The sequence below is a fragment of the Talpa occidentalis genome, unplaced genomic scaffold (genome assembly GCF_014898055.3).
Source record: "Talpa occidentalis isolate TD23 unplaced genomic scaffold, MPIMG_talOcc4v2.1 talOcc4.10, whole genome shotgun sequence".
Classification (NCBI taxonomy): domain Eukaryota; kingdom Metazoa; phylum Chordata; class Mammalia; order Eulipotyphla; family Talpidae; genus Talpa; species Talpa occidentalis.
Window position 1 is genome coordinate 97,123,378 of NW_023600993.1, and position 13,795 is coordinate 97,137,172.

Genomic DNA, 13,795 nt, shown 5'->3' on the forward strand with positions numbered 1-13,795 from the left:
TCTCATCAGATGCGGAGGAGAAGGGACAGACCCACCAGCAGCTGTCAGCAGGACCAGGGCTGGGGGCCAGTATCTGGGAAATGTACGAACTGCACCAAAACTCTGAATAACCATGGGAACAGAAATCCGGCTAATTGGTTACTACAAAGTGGGGGCAAAGGAGCCTGGCTGATGTCAGGCCTGTGCGGTGAGGGTGACGGCTCAGAGGATGGGAGGCCAGCAGGGAGGCTGGCCTGGGGGTGTGGTGTTGGGAGCGGGGAACAGCCTCCCTTACAGGGCAAGTCATTTCAAAGTTAGACTGGTTCCCAGAATCTGCACAATCCCCACTTCGGTTTCCACTATTGGAAATTGCTTCACAGAACAAATTACGTCAGGCAATGTAGAGGGAGGCCTCCTCTACAATGGAGGCCTCGAAGGCCAGGGCTCCTGCCCACCCCTCCCCTCTGGCTTTGCCACCTGCCCGAGGTAAGCTCCACCCTCCTGGCTGAGGCTGCTGGGTGCTGATCGCGATGTGCCTGGCACGGTGAGGTGGTTTTTCCATCATCACGACAGCTTCATGAGGAGAAGGATACAATTTCTTCGCAGATAAGAAGACAGAGGCAGAGGGGGACCAGCAGCTTGCTCAAGCCCACCCAGCCCATCACAGGGCAGAGGGGTGTGGCCCGGGGTCGGGAGGGGTCCCAGGGCTGTGTCCTCTGCCGAGATCACACTCCGGGGGCTTCGGGTTACGGCCATGGAATAGGTGGGCACACGCGACCGTGCTGGGTTGTTAGGGATTCAACAGGCTGTGCCAGGAGGCCAAGAGGGGGCCCAGCAGAAGGCCATGGTGTTCTCCCGTTACCCTCATCCACGACTTCCTGGGCTGGGAGGAGGGAGGAACGCATGCCAGCCCTCCAAGGCCCAGCGTGGCTCCCCGAGTCCAGCGCAGAGCATGGCATGCAGTCAGCACGCCCTGAAGGCTGCTGCCCCCAACGACGGCCTGGGAGTCCTACCCTCACTTCTCTGGACTGCAAGCCGGGGACCCAGCTCTGTCCATCGTTAGTTCCGACGCAGAAAGCCGTAGCAAGTCCCACCAAGAGAATCTTCTGGCGCCATGTAACCCTATTCGCAAGCCACAGGGGTTCAAGTTTTGCTCAGCAGAATGGAGAGAACAGATGGAGGTAATCCCCTGAGCCCTCGGGGCCGAGAAGGTACCAGAATGAAGATGAAGGTATTCCAAGGCCTGCTGACGTCTCTCCCATGGGCAGAGTCCAGCTCATTCTCATCCCTACCACGACCCCAACTGCAGACATCCTCTATATTGGGGGCATTCACCTTCCTTCTCTGTGGGCCCCTGGGAGAGGCAGTGGGCATGTAAGCACTTAAAATTGGAACCTACAGGTCAGCCCCTGCTGCCTCCTCCCTCTGCAGAAGGCCCTGGGCTGGAGGCTTTTGGGGACAGACACCACAGCCTTGGAGAGACAAGTCACATCCTCGGCTTCGCTCAACCTGTGCGAGCGCCGAGTTGCCATGGCGACACTGCAACCCTGAGATGCAATGGCTGCAGACGGCATGGGCGCGTCTAGGGCTCCAAACCGAGGGGTGGACGCTGTCTGGCCTGTGAGGCCAGGCGACTGGGAGGGCCGGGTGGGGGAGCAGGAGAGGGAGCCCTCCTCTAGGCTCAGCTGGTAATTGCCACTAAGTGAGGGGCTGTCATTGAACCCAACATGCGGGCCACGAGGGCCCCTCTCTGCACCCTGTAATTACTGCACCAGAGGCACTGGCTCCCTGCGCGGGAGAGGGGGGCGCTGGGGGAGCAGACAGGAAGCTCTCATCCACCTGAGCCAGCGGGGCCCTGGCAGGCTCTCCTGCTGCCGACCCAGCATCCTGCATCCCAAGCAGCCTCTCTGGCAGAGGCAGGCCCCCCCCCTTTCACAAGCCCCCCTTGTCATCTAGTGTGGAGCTTCAGCTCCCTTTGATCCTGGCCTCGAGGCTCACAGAATCCAAGGTGGAGGGTGCCGGGGTGAATGGCAGAGGTGCAGGAGCCCGATCAGGCAGCAACTCAGGGGCGCCTTTGGCATCACCCCTCCGTGTGGAGTCTGCGTGTGGTGAAGCTGCACCGGAGGCAGGACACCTAGGTTCTGGTCCTCCTGAGCCTGGGGGCTGAGGCTAGCCAGGCCCCCTCCTGGGCCTCAGTTTCCCTTGCTGTACGGCTGGAAGTTGGAGTCCAACATTTGCAGGCAGCCTTCACCGTGGCCCTGGCTGACTACCAGGTGAATCCTGTTCTTGTACCAAAGCTTTCCCTGGGAGGCAGCAGGCCCTCGTGTCCCCACCGGCGCGCTGTGGCAGTGCCCTGCACGGCCGTGACGGGAAAACTGCAGGGGCCCCCAAACTGAAAACATTTACTCTCTGGCCCGTCTCAGAAAGTTTGCTGCCCCTTTTCTAAAGTATTAACATTCTCCCAGGCGGAACGGAGCTGTCGTGGCGCCAGGCTGGCCGGGAGTCACCGGGAGCCCCAGCCCGGCCTGGCCCACAGGCACCACGGGGGCTTCCAGGGCCCCCAGCCAGGACTGCCGGAGCCGGGCGGGCGGGCTGCAGGGCGGTGCGATGGCGCCACCTGCTGTGAAGGCCTGGAAACACTCCTGCTGGGAGGGCCCGGCCCGCCCGGCCAGCAGCTCCCCCGCCAGGCCCACCTGGGAACCCGGCGCGTCAGAGGCTGATGAATGCGGTCTAGGGGCGCCGCGGGACCAAGCCAAGGTACCGGGGCGGGAGGCTCAGGTCCCAGAGGCCATCCACGCGGCCGCCTCTGCGCCACACCCCTGGCCTTGACACCTAGCTCGTTCAGCAGTCCTGCTTCCGTGGTTGTTGGAAGCATTTCCAGAACACCTAGCGTTCAAGCCGCTACCGACACTACCTCACTCTTCAGGACAGATCTCAATGATCTTGACGTGACGTGAAAACGGGTAGGAGGATGATTTGCTTGAGGTCACTCAGCGGGTGAAGGATTCGAACACGGGCTGTGAAAGCACCGCGGTCCCCAGGACAGGTACTCGGTATGAATTCCTTTCCTGCTGCAGGTGTGGCGGGGCCAAGAGGGGTCACGGGGACTCAAGCAGGAACACCTGAGACTGGGGAGCCCTGGGGCGGCCCAGCCATTGGCAGGCGGCCCCATGCAGGGAAAAACGGGGAGAGGCCAGGCCCATACGGCCTCGCTGCCCCCACACCTCCAGGCAACAGCAGGTGACCAGCAGACTGGAAACTCTTTATTTCCAAACTATAAATAGATCTGTTCTCCCAGAAAGCCGCTCTCCAGGTGACGAGGCCCCAGCCTCTCCAGCAACCGTTCCGACTGCTCTGCAGTTCCAAGCCCCGCCCTCCGAAGCCCTTTATAAAATCACAGTCACAAGCTTCGGGATCTGACCAGCAGTTGAAAACAGCCCCCTCCTCCCACTGGGACGCAGGCCAGCTCCGGTCAGGTCCGAGGCTGGCCAGGTGCTCCGCTTGACGAGCTTCTGACCCAGCCCTGACGAGCGAGGCGGCGTGTCGTCAGAGGTCCAGCCCGCGTGCCTCCTGGCCTCGGCTGCCCAGCTGCTCTGAGGAGTCTCCTGGGCCCACGAGCCGCCGTCCAGTGTGAGGGCCAGAAGCGCCTGCGGCCCGACGGGTCCCCGGCCAGTCACTGCGGCCCCTGCGCTGTGAAGTACTCCTCCTCCTCCTCATTGTCCTCCTCCTCCTGCTGGCTGCCCCGGAGCAGCAGCTCCAGGTCGGGGTTGGAGCCCAGCCCCTTCAAGGGTTTAGGGCCTCCATCACCTGGGGACAGAGAGATCAGTCACAGACCTGCCGTGCACCCTGCCCTGAGTCTGCACTGACTAACGCAGGACCCACCACCCACTCCCCAGAGACGACCCCACGGCTTCTCGGAAGAGGCAGGGGCACAACCACGAAGCTTATTTATTTCCCGAATTAGAGGAACACCCAGCGCGGAGGCGGCGAGCAATGCAGACAGCCACCAGGCTGGGTCTGCTTTGGGGAAGTCAGGAGCCACCTGCCTCTTCCTGGCAGGGCTAAGCTGAGGGGCAATGAGAGGGCCGAAGGGTCCCGGGGAGAATTCATCAGAAATCAGGCTTCTGGAAAGGGCTGGGGTTACCTCTGGAGTGCAGGGCTTTGAGGGCCACATGCAGGGAGATGCCTGAGAGGCAGAGAGCGAAGCCCAGCCAGTTCACGAGGCTGATCTGATCTCCCAGAAGATGAGCTGCCAGCAGCAGAGTGCAAACTTCCTGCAGGCAGAGGCAGGAAGGAGAAGTGGTCAGTAGGAGCTGGGTCCTTGGCCAGGGGTGTGGAGGGCAGGGGAAGCAGGCACTCCCACGGGATAGTCAGATCCCCAAAACTCGCGGAACCAGGGCAGGGCAGGGCAGGCTGGCCTACAGAGCAGAGGAAGGTTGCCATGAGCTTGGAGGACCAGGTCTGCCTGCAACATCTGCAGAAGTCTGTCAGAGATAGGGCAGAGGACATGGGTGTCCAGTCCACTGCCATGCCCATGGCTGCCCTTCCAGAAGACACCTACAGATAGAGCCCATAGCTGCATGGGAGAATGCAGTGTCACACAGGGCTTGGCAGAATACACTGCTCAAATGAGACCAGGGAGTTCAGCTTAGCCTCACCACGTGGATGGCAGCTGGTCTCCCCACGGGGAGACCCGTATCTCTGGTGTAGTCACTGCTGAGTATTGGTGTCTGCCTGATCAAGGGAAAAACTCCCTCCATGGCCCTGAGCCCCTGCTCAGGAGTGAGAGCTGCCAGGGGAGGGAAGGGGAGCTGGGTCACTGGGCAGCAAGAAAGGCAAAGTCAGCACTCGTGAACAACTAACCCTTGCTGTGTTGTTGGCAGACATTGCCAATCAATCCCTGAACAATTTTTTTTTTTTAAAGATTTACTTATTTTTATACAAGCACTGGGTACAGTCAGAAGCGCGGGAGGGTGAGAAAATCCGCCAGAGCCAGAGCAGGGAACAGAACAGGCAGACTGACGAAATACACTGCTGAGGGGAGCAGCGGGCAAGGCAGGAGAGGTCTGTCGCACCATGTGGGACCCCTGCCGGTGGTCAGGGATTGAACCAGCACTGCAGAGGCTGCAGGCAGCTTCGCAGCCCAGCGCTCAACCGCTGCACCACCAGGGAGGCCCCAATCCCTGAACTCTTTACTGAGAAGTTTGGATGGCAGCTTCTCAACCCCTAGTGCCAGGTCATTGCCAAATGACCAGAGTAGGAATTTGAATAAAAATGTAAATGCATCCCAAGCCTACTGGAGTCAAGTTTGGCTGTGCATCCCTACTCGGCAGCTCCTAGCTTCATGTGTTTCCCCTGCTGTGAAACGGGGACGACTGTCCCCACCTCACAGGGCTGCAGTGATGATGGGAAGAAGCACAGAGGGACATCCGGCACCCCCTCCCCTCCTTCTCTGCAGGGCCCTAGGGTACAGGAGTTGGGTGGGAGTTGCTGTTGAAAAGAGCCTTTGGGGGCTCCCCGCCAATATAGGTCCTGGGTGACCGCTGAGCCTGTACCTTAAAAATGCCGGCAATGGAGAGAGTGAGGCTGGAGGTCCTGGAGACCAGGAGGAACTCTGAGAAGCCCAGACCAAAGGCGAGAATCCCACCAAGGAAGAGGCTGCCGAGCACTCGCAGGAGCAGCCCCGGGTCCTGGGAACGGAAGATTTTCTCAGAGGTGGATAAATGGAGACCTGAAAGCAAGCAGGGGGGAAGCGGGAGGCCACGTCCAGGGGGCCAGCCAGGCAGCCTCACCCAGCCCTCAGCCAGTGGGGTCTGCCAGCCGTGCTGCTGCTTCCTGAGCACCTGCTGACTGAGGCCCAGAAAGAGGCCTGAGGTCGAAGGGAACCCCACACAGCTGGCCTAGCATGTGGGGAGAGGGGAGAGCGGTGGCCGGAGAGCCTGACCGGAAGTGGGGGTCGCTGAGCCTCTAGGCCAAAGCCGAGGGGAGGAGACTTCGGAGAACTACAAGGGCAGCTGCCCCCTTCAGGCAGTCTTTACCCCCACTGCCACCCCCGAATCCAGTGGCCTTTGCAGTATATAACTAGTGGGCCAAGGAGAGGGGGCAGCCCGCCTGTGAGGACTGTCAACACCCTGGCCCCCTGGGAAAGGTGCCTGTTCTAAATGTCAGGTGGGCCACGCCATCCTTGCAAACCCCCATTTTAATCCAGGTCTTGCCATTCCACAGCTCTGGGACTTGGCCAAGGTGTGTCCCCTCACTGGAACACAGTGTCCCCCACTGACCAAATAACAGTGCTGGGACTAGACCAGTGTTTCTCAAACAGTCTGCTTTGACAAGCAGTTCTCACGATGCAGCACACATCCGCAGACACACAGCAGAAACCGTGGTCCCCGTCCCAGAGACACCCACACAGGCATCCACGCACCAAATTCTGCTGAGATTTTCAGAGCATTCTCGGCCCTCCCACGCTGCCCCCCCCCCCCCCGGGGAGCAGCCCTCCCTGCAGGGAAGGCCCTGGGTATATTAGCAGGGTGTCAAGGTGAGCCCCAAACTAAGCACGCTGAGGCTGGCCGAGTCTTTGAGATTTTTTGGAGGGAAGCACCAAAGAAATGCAGAGTGACAGCCCCCCACCCCCACCCCCACCCCGGCAAAGCGCCTCCCGATGTGGGGCATCTTGTCTGGTGCCAGGCTCAGCAGTGCTGCAAAGGCATCGGCAAATTGAAGGGAATTCGGGGAAGAGCAACGTAAGTAATGGAGGCGCTTGGGGGATTAATTTACCAGAAAAGATTAAAGGAGCTAAATCCATGCAGCTTTGCTAAGTGACGGCTACCAGGGGCTTTCGGATGAGGCTTTGCAGAGCTGGGAAATGGTGTAAACACCCAGGAAGGGAGTGTGGCGTTTGGTACAGGGGGCATAATGAAGGAATGGGGAGAGATTTGTAAAAAGGAAAAAAAATGAGGCTGAGGAACAGAAGTTTCCTGGACAACGGAGCTGCAGAATGATTTTCTCAGAAAGGTTCGAGACGCTTCACTGCTTGAAACTTAAATGGATGTGGGACAGAAGCCTCTGTAATGACCCGGAGGCCAGAAGGGACTCTGGAGGAAGGATAAGCAGATGGGGGGGGAGGTGGCGCTGCTCCTCCAGCTCCCTCCCTCCCTCTTCCCTGGGAGATGACAGCGGAGGGGACCCGCTCACCTGCCCAGACCCTGTGCACCCCACGCCGCCCAGACGTGCACCCCAGCCTGGCCCCTGTATCCTGCTTCTTCACCCGCAAAGCAGGGCGCGGTGTGGGGAGGATGAAAATGAGACAGTTGCTTTAAAGGCTGAGGACAGCCCCGCGCACCGGTCGAGCTGTCATCAGGGCCCAGGGTGTTCACTCCCCCTTCCAGGTAGCACTTATCATGCTGGGCTCTAGAGTTTATTTTGAGTGTCCAGCGCCCAAAGCAGGCTGGGGAGGGACTGCACCTTTTATCTCTGCAACCTCCACGGCTACCATGGCGCTGGCTCAGAGCAGGGACCGGGGAGCTGGTACAGCTACATGCCCCCAGGTACACAACCCGACGTACCTTCAAATATGGCAAAGAGAGGGAAGAGTCCCAGGAACATGAGTGGCTGCAGGTGGAACATGGTGTCGATGGGGTTATGGAGCCCTGCAGGTGGGGACGCAGGACGTCAGGACTGGCCTGGCCACCCCCACCCAGCCCGGCAGCCAGACCCTCTCTCACCGAGTTCAGGCTTCTGCAGGAGCATCTGGGTGAGGGTCCAGCGAATGCCGCCGATGAACGAGGCCCCCAGCACCAAGGCGAAGCCCTCGATGTTGAACTGCGTGGACTTATAGGTGAACATGAAGAGGCCCCCCGCGATGAGCAGCACCACCAGCACAAGCGCCGCACGCTATTGGGATGGGGAGCAGTTACACAGGAGGTGGGGGTTTGGGGGGTTGAGTTCATCATACCTGGAGTCTGGGGATCAACAACTATCTTGGCTGCCCCTACACCAAGTCCCCTTCCCCTCCCTCACCACCCCAAGGGGTGAGCCTGGCTGGCTCCACCCCCCACCTATGTAGGACCCACGTGCTTTCCTAGGCCTTCCAAAGTCCCCAAGTGCCCACACCCACTCCCCCAGCAAACAAAGGGCTAGTGTCTCATGCTCGGAGGAGCCTCCAGGTCCAGCTGGACCTGGCCCCCTCATCCTCGGTTCCCTCCCCCTTGGGTCTTTACCCCGCCCCCCAGTGCCCTGAGTCTGGGTCCTGCCTCAGACATGGGGGTCACTGCACCAGGCTGGGCTTGTCTGCTCTGTCATACTCAGACGTAAGCCACTGCTCGGATTCCCCTTTTTATTATTAGCATCTGTGGGAGCAGGAGGGACGAAAGGGAAAAGCACGTGGAGGGGCCTCACCAGCTCTTCCAGTTTGAAGATCAGAGAGAAGATCAGGATGAAAAGCACGGCTGAGGATTTGGTCATTGTGTACCTGGAAGCAAAGATTACTAACCACAATGCACTGCCGCCGCCCAGACCCCAAATCAAGAAAGGCGCCCTTGGCACCATCAGCGAGCTGGAGAAGCGGGGAGCCCGAGGACACCTCGGGGCAGCAGAGGCTTCTGGTACAAAGATCAGAGAGGGCGTGCTGAGTTGCTGACACGTGACCTTTAGTGGAAGGCATCTCTGACTAAGAGGCCTCCGATGAGCACCAGGGGGAAAGACTCGGGCCTGACACTGAGCTCACAGAGTCCTATTATTTATCTACCCCTCGGGGTAGAATAAGGATGGAGAGCAGGATAAAGATGGCAGGATGAGGGAAAAGGAGGCCAGGATTGTGCTCTCCGAAGCACAAAATCAGCTAAGGACGAGATCCTGCTTGCCCCAGCGCGGTGCCCCCTCTTCATCTGCCAGGTTGAGGGAGCCCGGGCGTTGGCAGGTGGGCACGCCCCTGCCCAGCTTACAGAAGAGGCGGGACTTCCAGATTGCTGCTGGGCGCCAGGAGGAGCTGAGAGCAAGGGCTGGTCCCAGCAGGCGCTGGCCGCTGTGGGCTGGCCAGCGCGCCTGGGCCTGAAGGGGGTGGTGTGTGGCCGGTACTCACAGTGAGACGGTGATGTAGAGGAAGCTCCAGTTGGACAAGCCCACGTCAAGTGCTGTTGCCAGCGCTGTGGACACAAGGGCAGTATAGGTGCGCCTGCCGAGACAGTCCCCGACGCACCCAGGGTGCCTGCAGGCCTGCTCCTTCCCCGGGCCTTCCTTTCTACCCAGCAACTGAAGGGTCATCCCTGGCCAGCAAAGGGCAGTGTTGTCTCCAGCAGCAGCGCCCAGTCCATCAAGACTGACTGGGGCCTGCGTTAAATATTTTGAATGCGCACCCCCCACCCACCGTGAGGGCTGTGTCTGGTCCTGCCAACCCCCCGGGGAAACTCCCAGCTCCTCGGGATAAACTCACGCGGCCTCCACCACTGACCCCTGCCAGTCTCTCATTTCTCCCACTGGCTCTCACCAATGCCCAGTCTTCCACATGCTGAGACCCTTTCAGCTCCCTTTCAGGCCTCCACATACACTCAGTGTCTCCTAGGACGGCCAGACCCTCACCCTCCGGGGCGCCCCTCGCCCGGGCCATCGGGGGCTCCCCCTCTCCACGGGCGCCCACCGCAGCTCGTGAGCACAAGGGCTGCTCTGCTCACCGCTGCCTCCAGGCCTGAGACGTGGCCCAGCCTAGATGTTCGAGGCCTGATCACGGCCAAGGGCACTACTGAGGCCAGGGCTGCGCCCAGGGTTTTTTCTGGGCGTGCGCGGGGGTGGAGGAAGTGGGCAGAGGAGAGCACATAAGCGGCACAGGCGGCGGCGGGGAGAGGCCGGCGGAGAGGACGGGGCCAGGGCTAAGCCCCGAGCCACCAAGGCTTCTTACACTCCTGGCTCGACCTTCCGACGAGGCCTGATGTTCCCTGGGGCCGCCCCCAACACACACCTGTCGGGGCGACTTTTCTGAGGTAGTCGGTCCAGCTGAGCACCACGCGGGCCCTGTGGCTGGAGCACTGCACGAGCGCCCGGGACAGGGCGGAGAACAGGAAGATCACGGCCAGGTGCAGCATCGTCATGAACAGGGGGAAGTGGAAGCTCTGCACAGAGGGAGCCCATGGCAGCCGGCCCCCCGCGCCCACAGCCCTGGCTCCCCCTCCCCGCCTCGGCTCATGTGACACAGGCTCACATAACAACCTCCTGAGAGGACAGGCTATTCGTCCCGATGGGGGATGTCACCCCAGAGCATCCCGCAGGCCTGGAGCTGCCTGCTCCGCCCTGCCCCGCCCTACACCCAGGAGCTAGCAGCGAGGGCCACGCGCTGGGCCAACCATTAAACTGTGGAAATATTTCTCTACCTGCCCAGGTTTCCCCTCACCCTCCATGCCTCCCTCTCACCCAAACATGCAGGGGGACCCCTGGTGGGGCTGCCAGGGTCCGCTCCACCGCCAGCGTGACCAGGGGCCCGTGCGAGCGGCTGCAGCCTGTGCCTTCGCTGTGCTGTTAGGGGGCGTGACCGCCATGGCTTCAGCCACCTCCCTGGCCGCCGGGTCTCCAAGTTACCTTCGTCAGCCATTTGTTGTAGAAGGTGATGCCGATGGAGAAGCAGTAGTAGAGCAGGACCAGCCCCAGAGTGAGCACCGCCTTCCACACGAAGGCCACGTCGAAGGCCCACCTCCCCATCCGTGGAGCTGCTGCAGCACCTGCTCTGGTCAGTCAGGCCAGGCACTCCTCCTGAAGACAGCCCGCGGCCTTCAGCAAGTACGTCTCCTGGCTAGAGGAGTTCTCTTCGCTTCCATGATGGACCAGTTGTGGGAGCCTGCGGAGTCCTCACCCAAGGGGCTGGTGGCCCGAGCTCACGCCTCCCATGGTCAACTGGCTGCAGGCCACACAGGTCCCCAGGTCTAACCTGGAAGGTGGGAAAGGCAGTTGGGGTGGCTCAGCAGAAGAGAGGTAGCCCCCACCCACCCCAGGCCCACCCCGAGGATGCATCAGAGCAGATGCCACAACAGGAGGAGGCCCACATCCTTGCCTCAAGCTTTTCTCCAAGGATTGCCAAGTGACCGTTTAAAAGTGGATCCCACCAGGCCACTGCTTAAAGCACTTGAGGGGCTTCCACAGTGCTGATGCCCATGGAACCCTTCCTGTAGCCAACAAGGCCTGATCAGGGCCCCGGGTCTCTCCTGCCTCCGCTCTGGGGTCTCTGAGTTCCAGTCCCACCCTTCAGAACCGCCCCACCCCATACAGAGAGACACCAGGCTCTGTCCTGGGGCCTATAGGAGCCAAAGGCTTGCCCACCTCCATTCCTCTCTCAGTTGATCCTACAGCCCAAATCCCTTGATGGACACCCTGGGATACAGGCTCTCCTACTTCCCCTTCACTGCACGTGTGCAGGGTGTGATGATGTGGGTGGCGGGTGGTTCCCGGGTGCGGTGGTGAGCTCCCCCATGGCCACGGTAGCTGCCCACCGGGCACAATGCAGTTCTCCACGTGGTCTAAAGACTCAATGTCAGGCAGCAGTGTGGGGAGTGACTTTGGGGAGCTAATTAAGGCATTAAAAACAGGCCAGGAAATCAATGCCTGCCTTACCTCTCACTGCTGCTCCTCCATAGGCAGTGCCAGCCTCAGGGTCTTGCCAGACAAAACCACTCCCTGCCTCCTTATCAACCCAGCTTAGCCCGAAGAGTGGGGAGCCAGGGGAGTAGACTGACCCCTTCTCACCCAGCTGCCATTCTCTGTGTGTGTGTGTGTGTGTGTGTGTGTATATGTGTCCCCACCCCTGGGGACTTCACACCCTGCCGAAATGCCCCTCCCTCTTCTGGAAGCCTTCCTGGATCCCTCTGAGCAGACAGCCTTCCTGAAGGGAGTGATAACATTCCGTTGTGTACTCTGGAACTGGGTTGGATTTGTCCAACCCCCAAGACAAACTGGGAGCTGGCACAAACCTTGCCCAAAGGTCAATCACCCGAGGGCTATGTTCTCTTCAAGGGACCTTGAGAAACACCCGGGGCCTAGGAAGAGGCAGGCCACGTAACTGAGACTTGCTCCACGTCCCTGCAGCTGGGACAGCTGACCAGACCAGGCCACATCACTCTGCTGGGTTTTCTTCTGGTCTTTCTGGATTCCTTTTTGGTCTTTTGTTGGCTCCTCCTTATTAACCCAGCCCCCAGGCCCCCAGGGTTGGAGCTTGGCCTCTCGATCTTAACCCTCACCTTGAGTAACAACTCATCCCATCCAGGCCTCCTCAGTTCTTCCATTAGCCCTACCCTGTTACTCCAGCGCCAGACTCGCCACCTGCCTGCCTATTTGGTAGCTCAACTCCAGAGAAGTAAAACCGAGGGTGCCCGCGCAGGATTCCTGAATCATGCCCCCAATCAAGCCCCAAGTCCCTTGCTAGAAAGCACCAGCAAAAATAAGCTTGAACCCCCAAATCAGTGAGGAAGTCGCCACGCCTCCCCGCCCGCCTGTCAGGCCCACTGGACACTCCCCACCGCTCTGCGCGCACCCCACCCGCGTGCACCCCCCGCTGCGGACGGCCACAGCCTCCTGCCTGGATCCTTGCTTCCTCTTCTCCCCTGCCGCCTGGGGTCCCCGAAGCAGCTGGGAGAGCGCAACCCCAGAAAGCTGCCCGGCCGGCCCGGGCTGAGCCCCTCCCCGGCAGGCCCCCCGGGAAGCCTCGCGCCATCTGGGGCCCGGCCCCGCCACGCCGGCCCCGGCTGCGCGCCAAACCCGGCGAGCCGCGGCCGCCGCCACGTCCCCGCGCCCCGGCCCCGCCCCCGCATCCTCCGGGCCCCGCATCCTCCGGGCCCCCCATCCTCCGGGCCCCCCATCCTCCCGGCCCCACCATCCTCCGGGCCCCCCATCCTCCCGGCCCCCTCATCCTCCGGCCCCTCCCACCCCTGACGTCGCCCGGCTCGCTCCGGGCCGCGCCGCGCGGGGCGCCCGCCAGGAGAGCGCGCGGGGCGACCCCCAGGCGGGGCCCCCAGGCCGGACCCCCCCCCCGCGCGCCCACTCACCTCCGCGCGGGCGCCCGGCCGGCCCAGCTGGCGGAAGTGCCGGGCCGGGGGGGGCACTTCCGCCGGAAGCGCCGCGGCCTCCCCGGCGGCCCCGCAGCGCGCCCGCCCCGGGGGTGTGGCCGGCGGGGCGCGCCGCTTCGGAGTCGGGCGGGCTCAGCTTCTGCGCCGGTGTCCGCCCCGGGCGGGGCGGGGCGGGGCCGGGCGGCCGCGGGGAGCCCCCGGGCGCGTCTCCGGGGCTGCTCCTCCCGAGCGAGCGGACGCCCCCGGGGCGCGCGGGGCCCGCGGCCGGGCGGGGAGCTCGGGGCGGCTGAGCCGGGGCTGCGGCGGCGACTTCTCGGAACGGCCCCGCCGGCAGGAAATAGCAGGGAGCGAGAAGAGGCGCCAGCCTCCCTTGGGATCCAGGCGTTTGTAGGGAGAACAGAAACTCTAGTGGGGAAGCAGCCAGGGCCAGGGCGGTGGTCCCCACAGCGCCAGCGAGGGAGTTTAGAAGGTGCAGGACAGTGAAAGAGGCAGAGCCTGGGACAGGAGCCCCCCTGGGTGGCAGGACAGGTGAGGCTGCGCGGGGGCTGTCCGCCCTCCTCCAGCCCCGCCTGAGCGCTGGCCGGGAGGCAGGGGGCCTTGCAGCGCCGAAGGCCCAAGGCCAGGGTGTAAGCAGAGCACGACACAAACCCTGGTTCTCCCCCCCCCCACCAGCTGGCGTCACGTGGGCGCTAGTTTTTTGGGCACTTACCTCTCACCTACAGTGACACCCATCACTGCCCAAGGTCCTGGCTCTCTTCAGTACCCAAGGCCTGTGC

General features: G+C 62.0%; 1 protein-coding gene across 1 annotated transcript; it reads right to left on the bottom strand.

Annotated features, from left to right (window-relative positions):
• Positions 1-3,204: 3,204 nt before the first annotated feature.
• On the bottom strand, positions 3,205-13,034 carry SLC35C2 (solute carrier family 35 member C2). The gene is made up of 10 exons (XM_037499761.1): positions 12,999-13,034; positions 10,546-10,891; positions 9,932-10,082; positions 9,059-9,122; positions 8,377-8,449; positions 7,704-7,872; positions 7,545-7,628; positions 5,535-5,710; positions 4,124-4,253; positions 3,205-3,786 (listed from the first exon to the last, which is right to left on the bottom strand). The coding sequence occupies exons 2-10, from the start codon at positions 10,663-10,665 to the stop codon at positions 3,653-3,655; spliced, it is 1,101 nt and encodes a 366-aa protein (XP_037355658.1). The 5' UTR covers positions 10,666-10,891; positions 12,999-13,034; the 3' UTR covers positions 3,205-3,652.
• Between the last annotated feature and the right edge of the window lie 761 nt (positions 13,035-13,795).

What these genes read in the sequence shown, in the direction of transcription:
- SLC35C2 (XM_037499761.1), bottom strand. Translation starts at nt 10,665, where the DNA reads ATGGGGAGGTGGGCCTTCGACGTGGCCTTCGTGTGGAAGGCGGTGCTC. An exon ending in CAGAAAAGTCGCCCCGACAG is followed by an intron (nt 9,123 to 9,931) that starts GTGTGTGTTGGG and finishes TTGTGTCCACAG; the next exon opens with CGCTGGCAACAGCACTTGAC. An exon ending in TCTTCAAACTGGAAGAGCTG is followed by an intron (nt 7,873 to 8,376) that starts GTGAGGCCCCTC and finishes CCATCCCAATAG; the next exon opens with CGTGCGGCGCTTGTGCTGGT.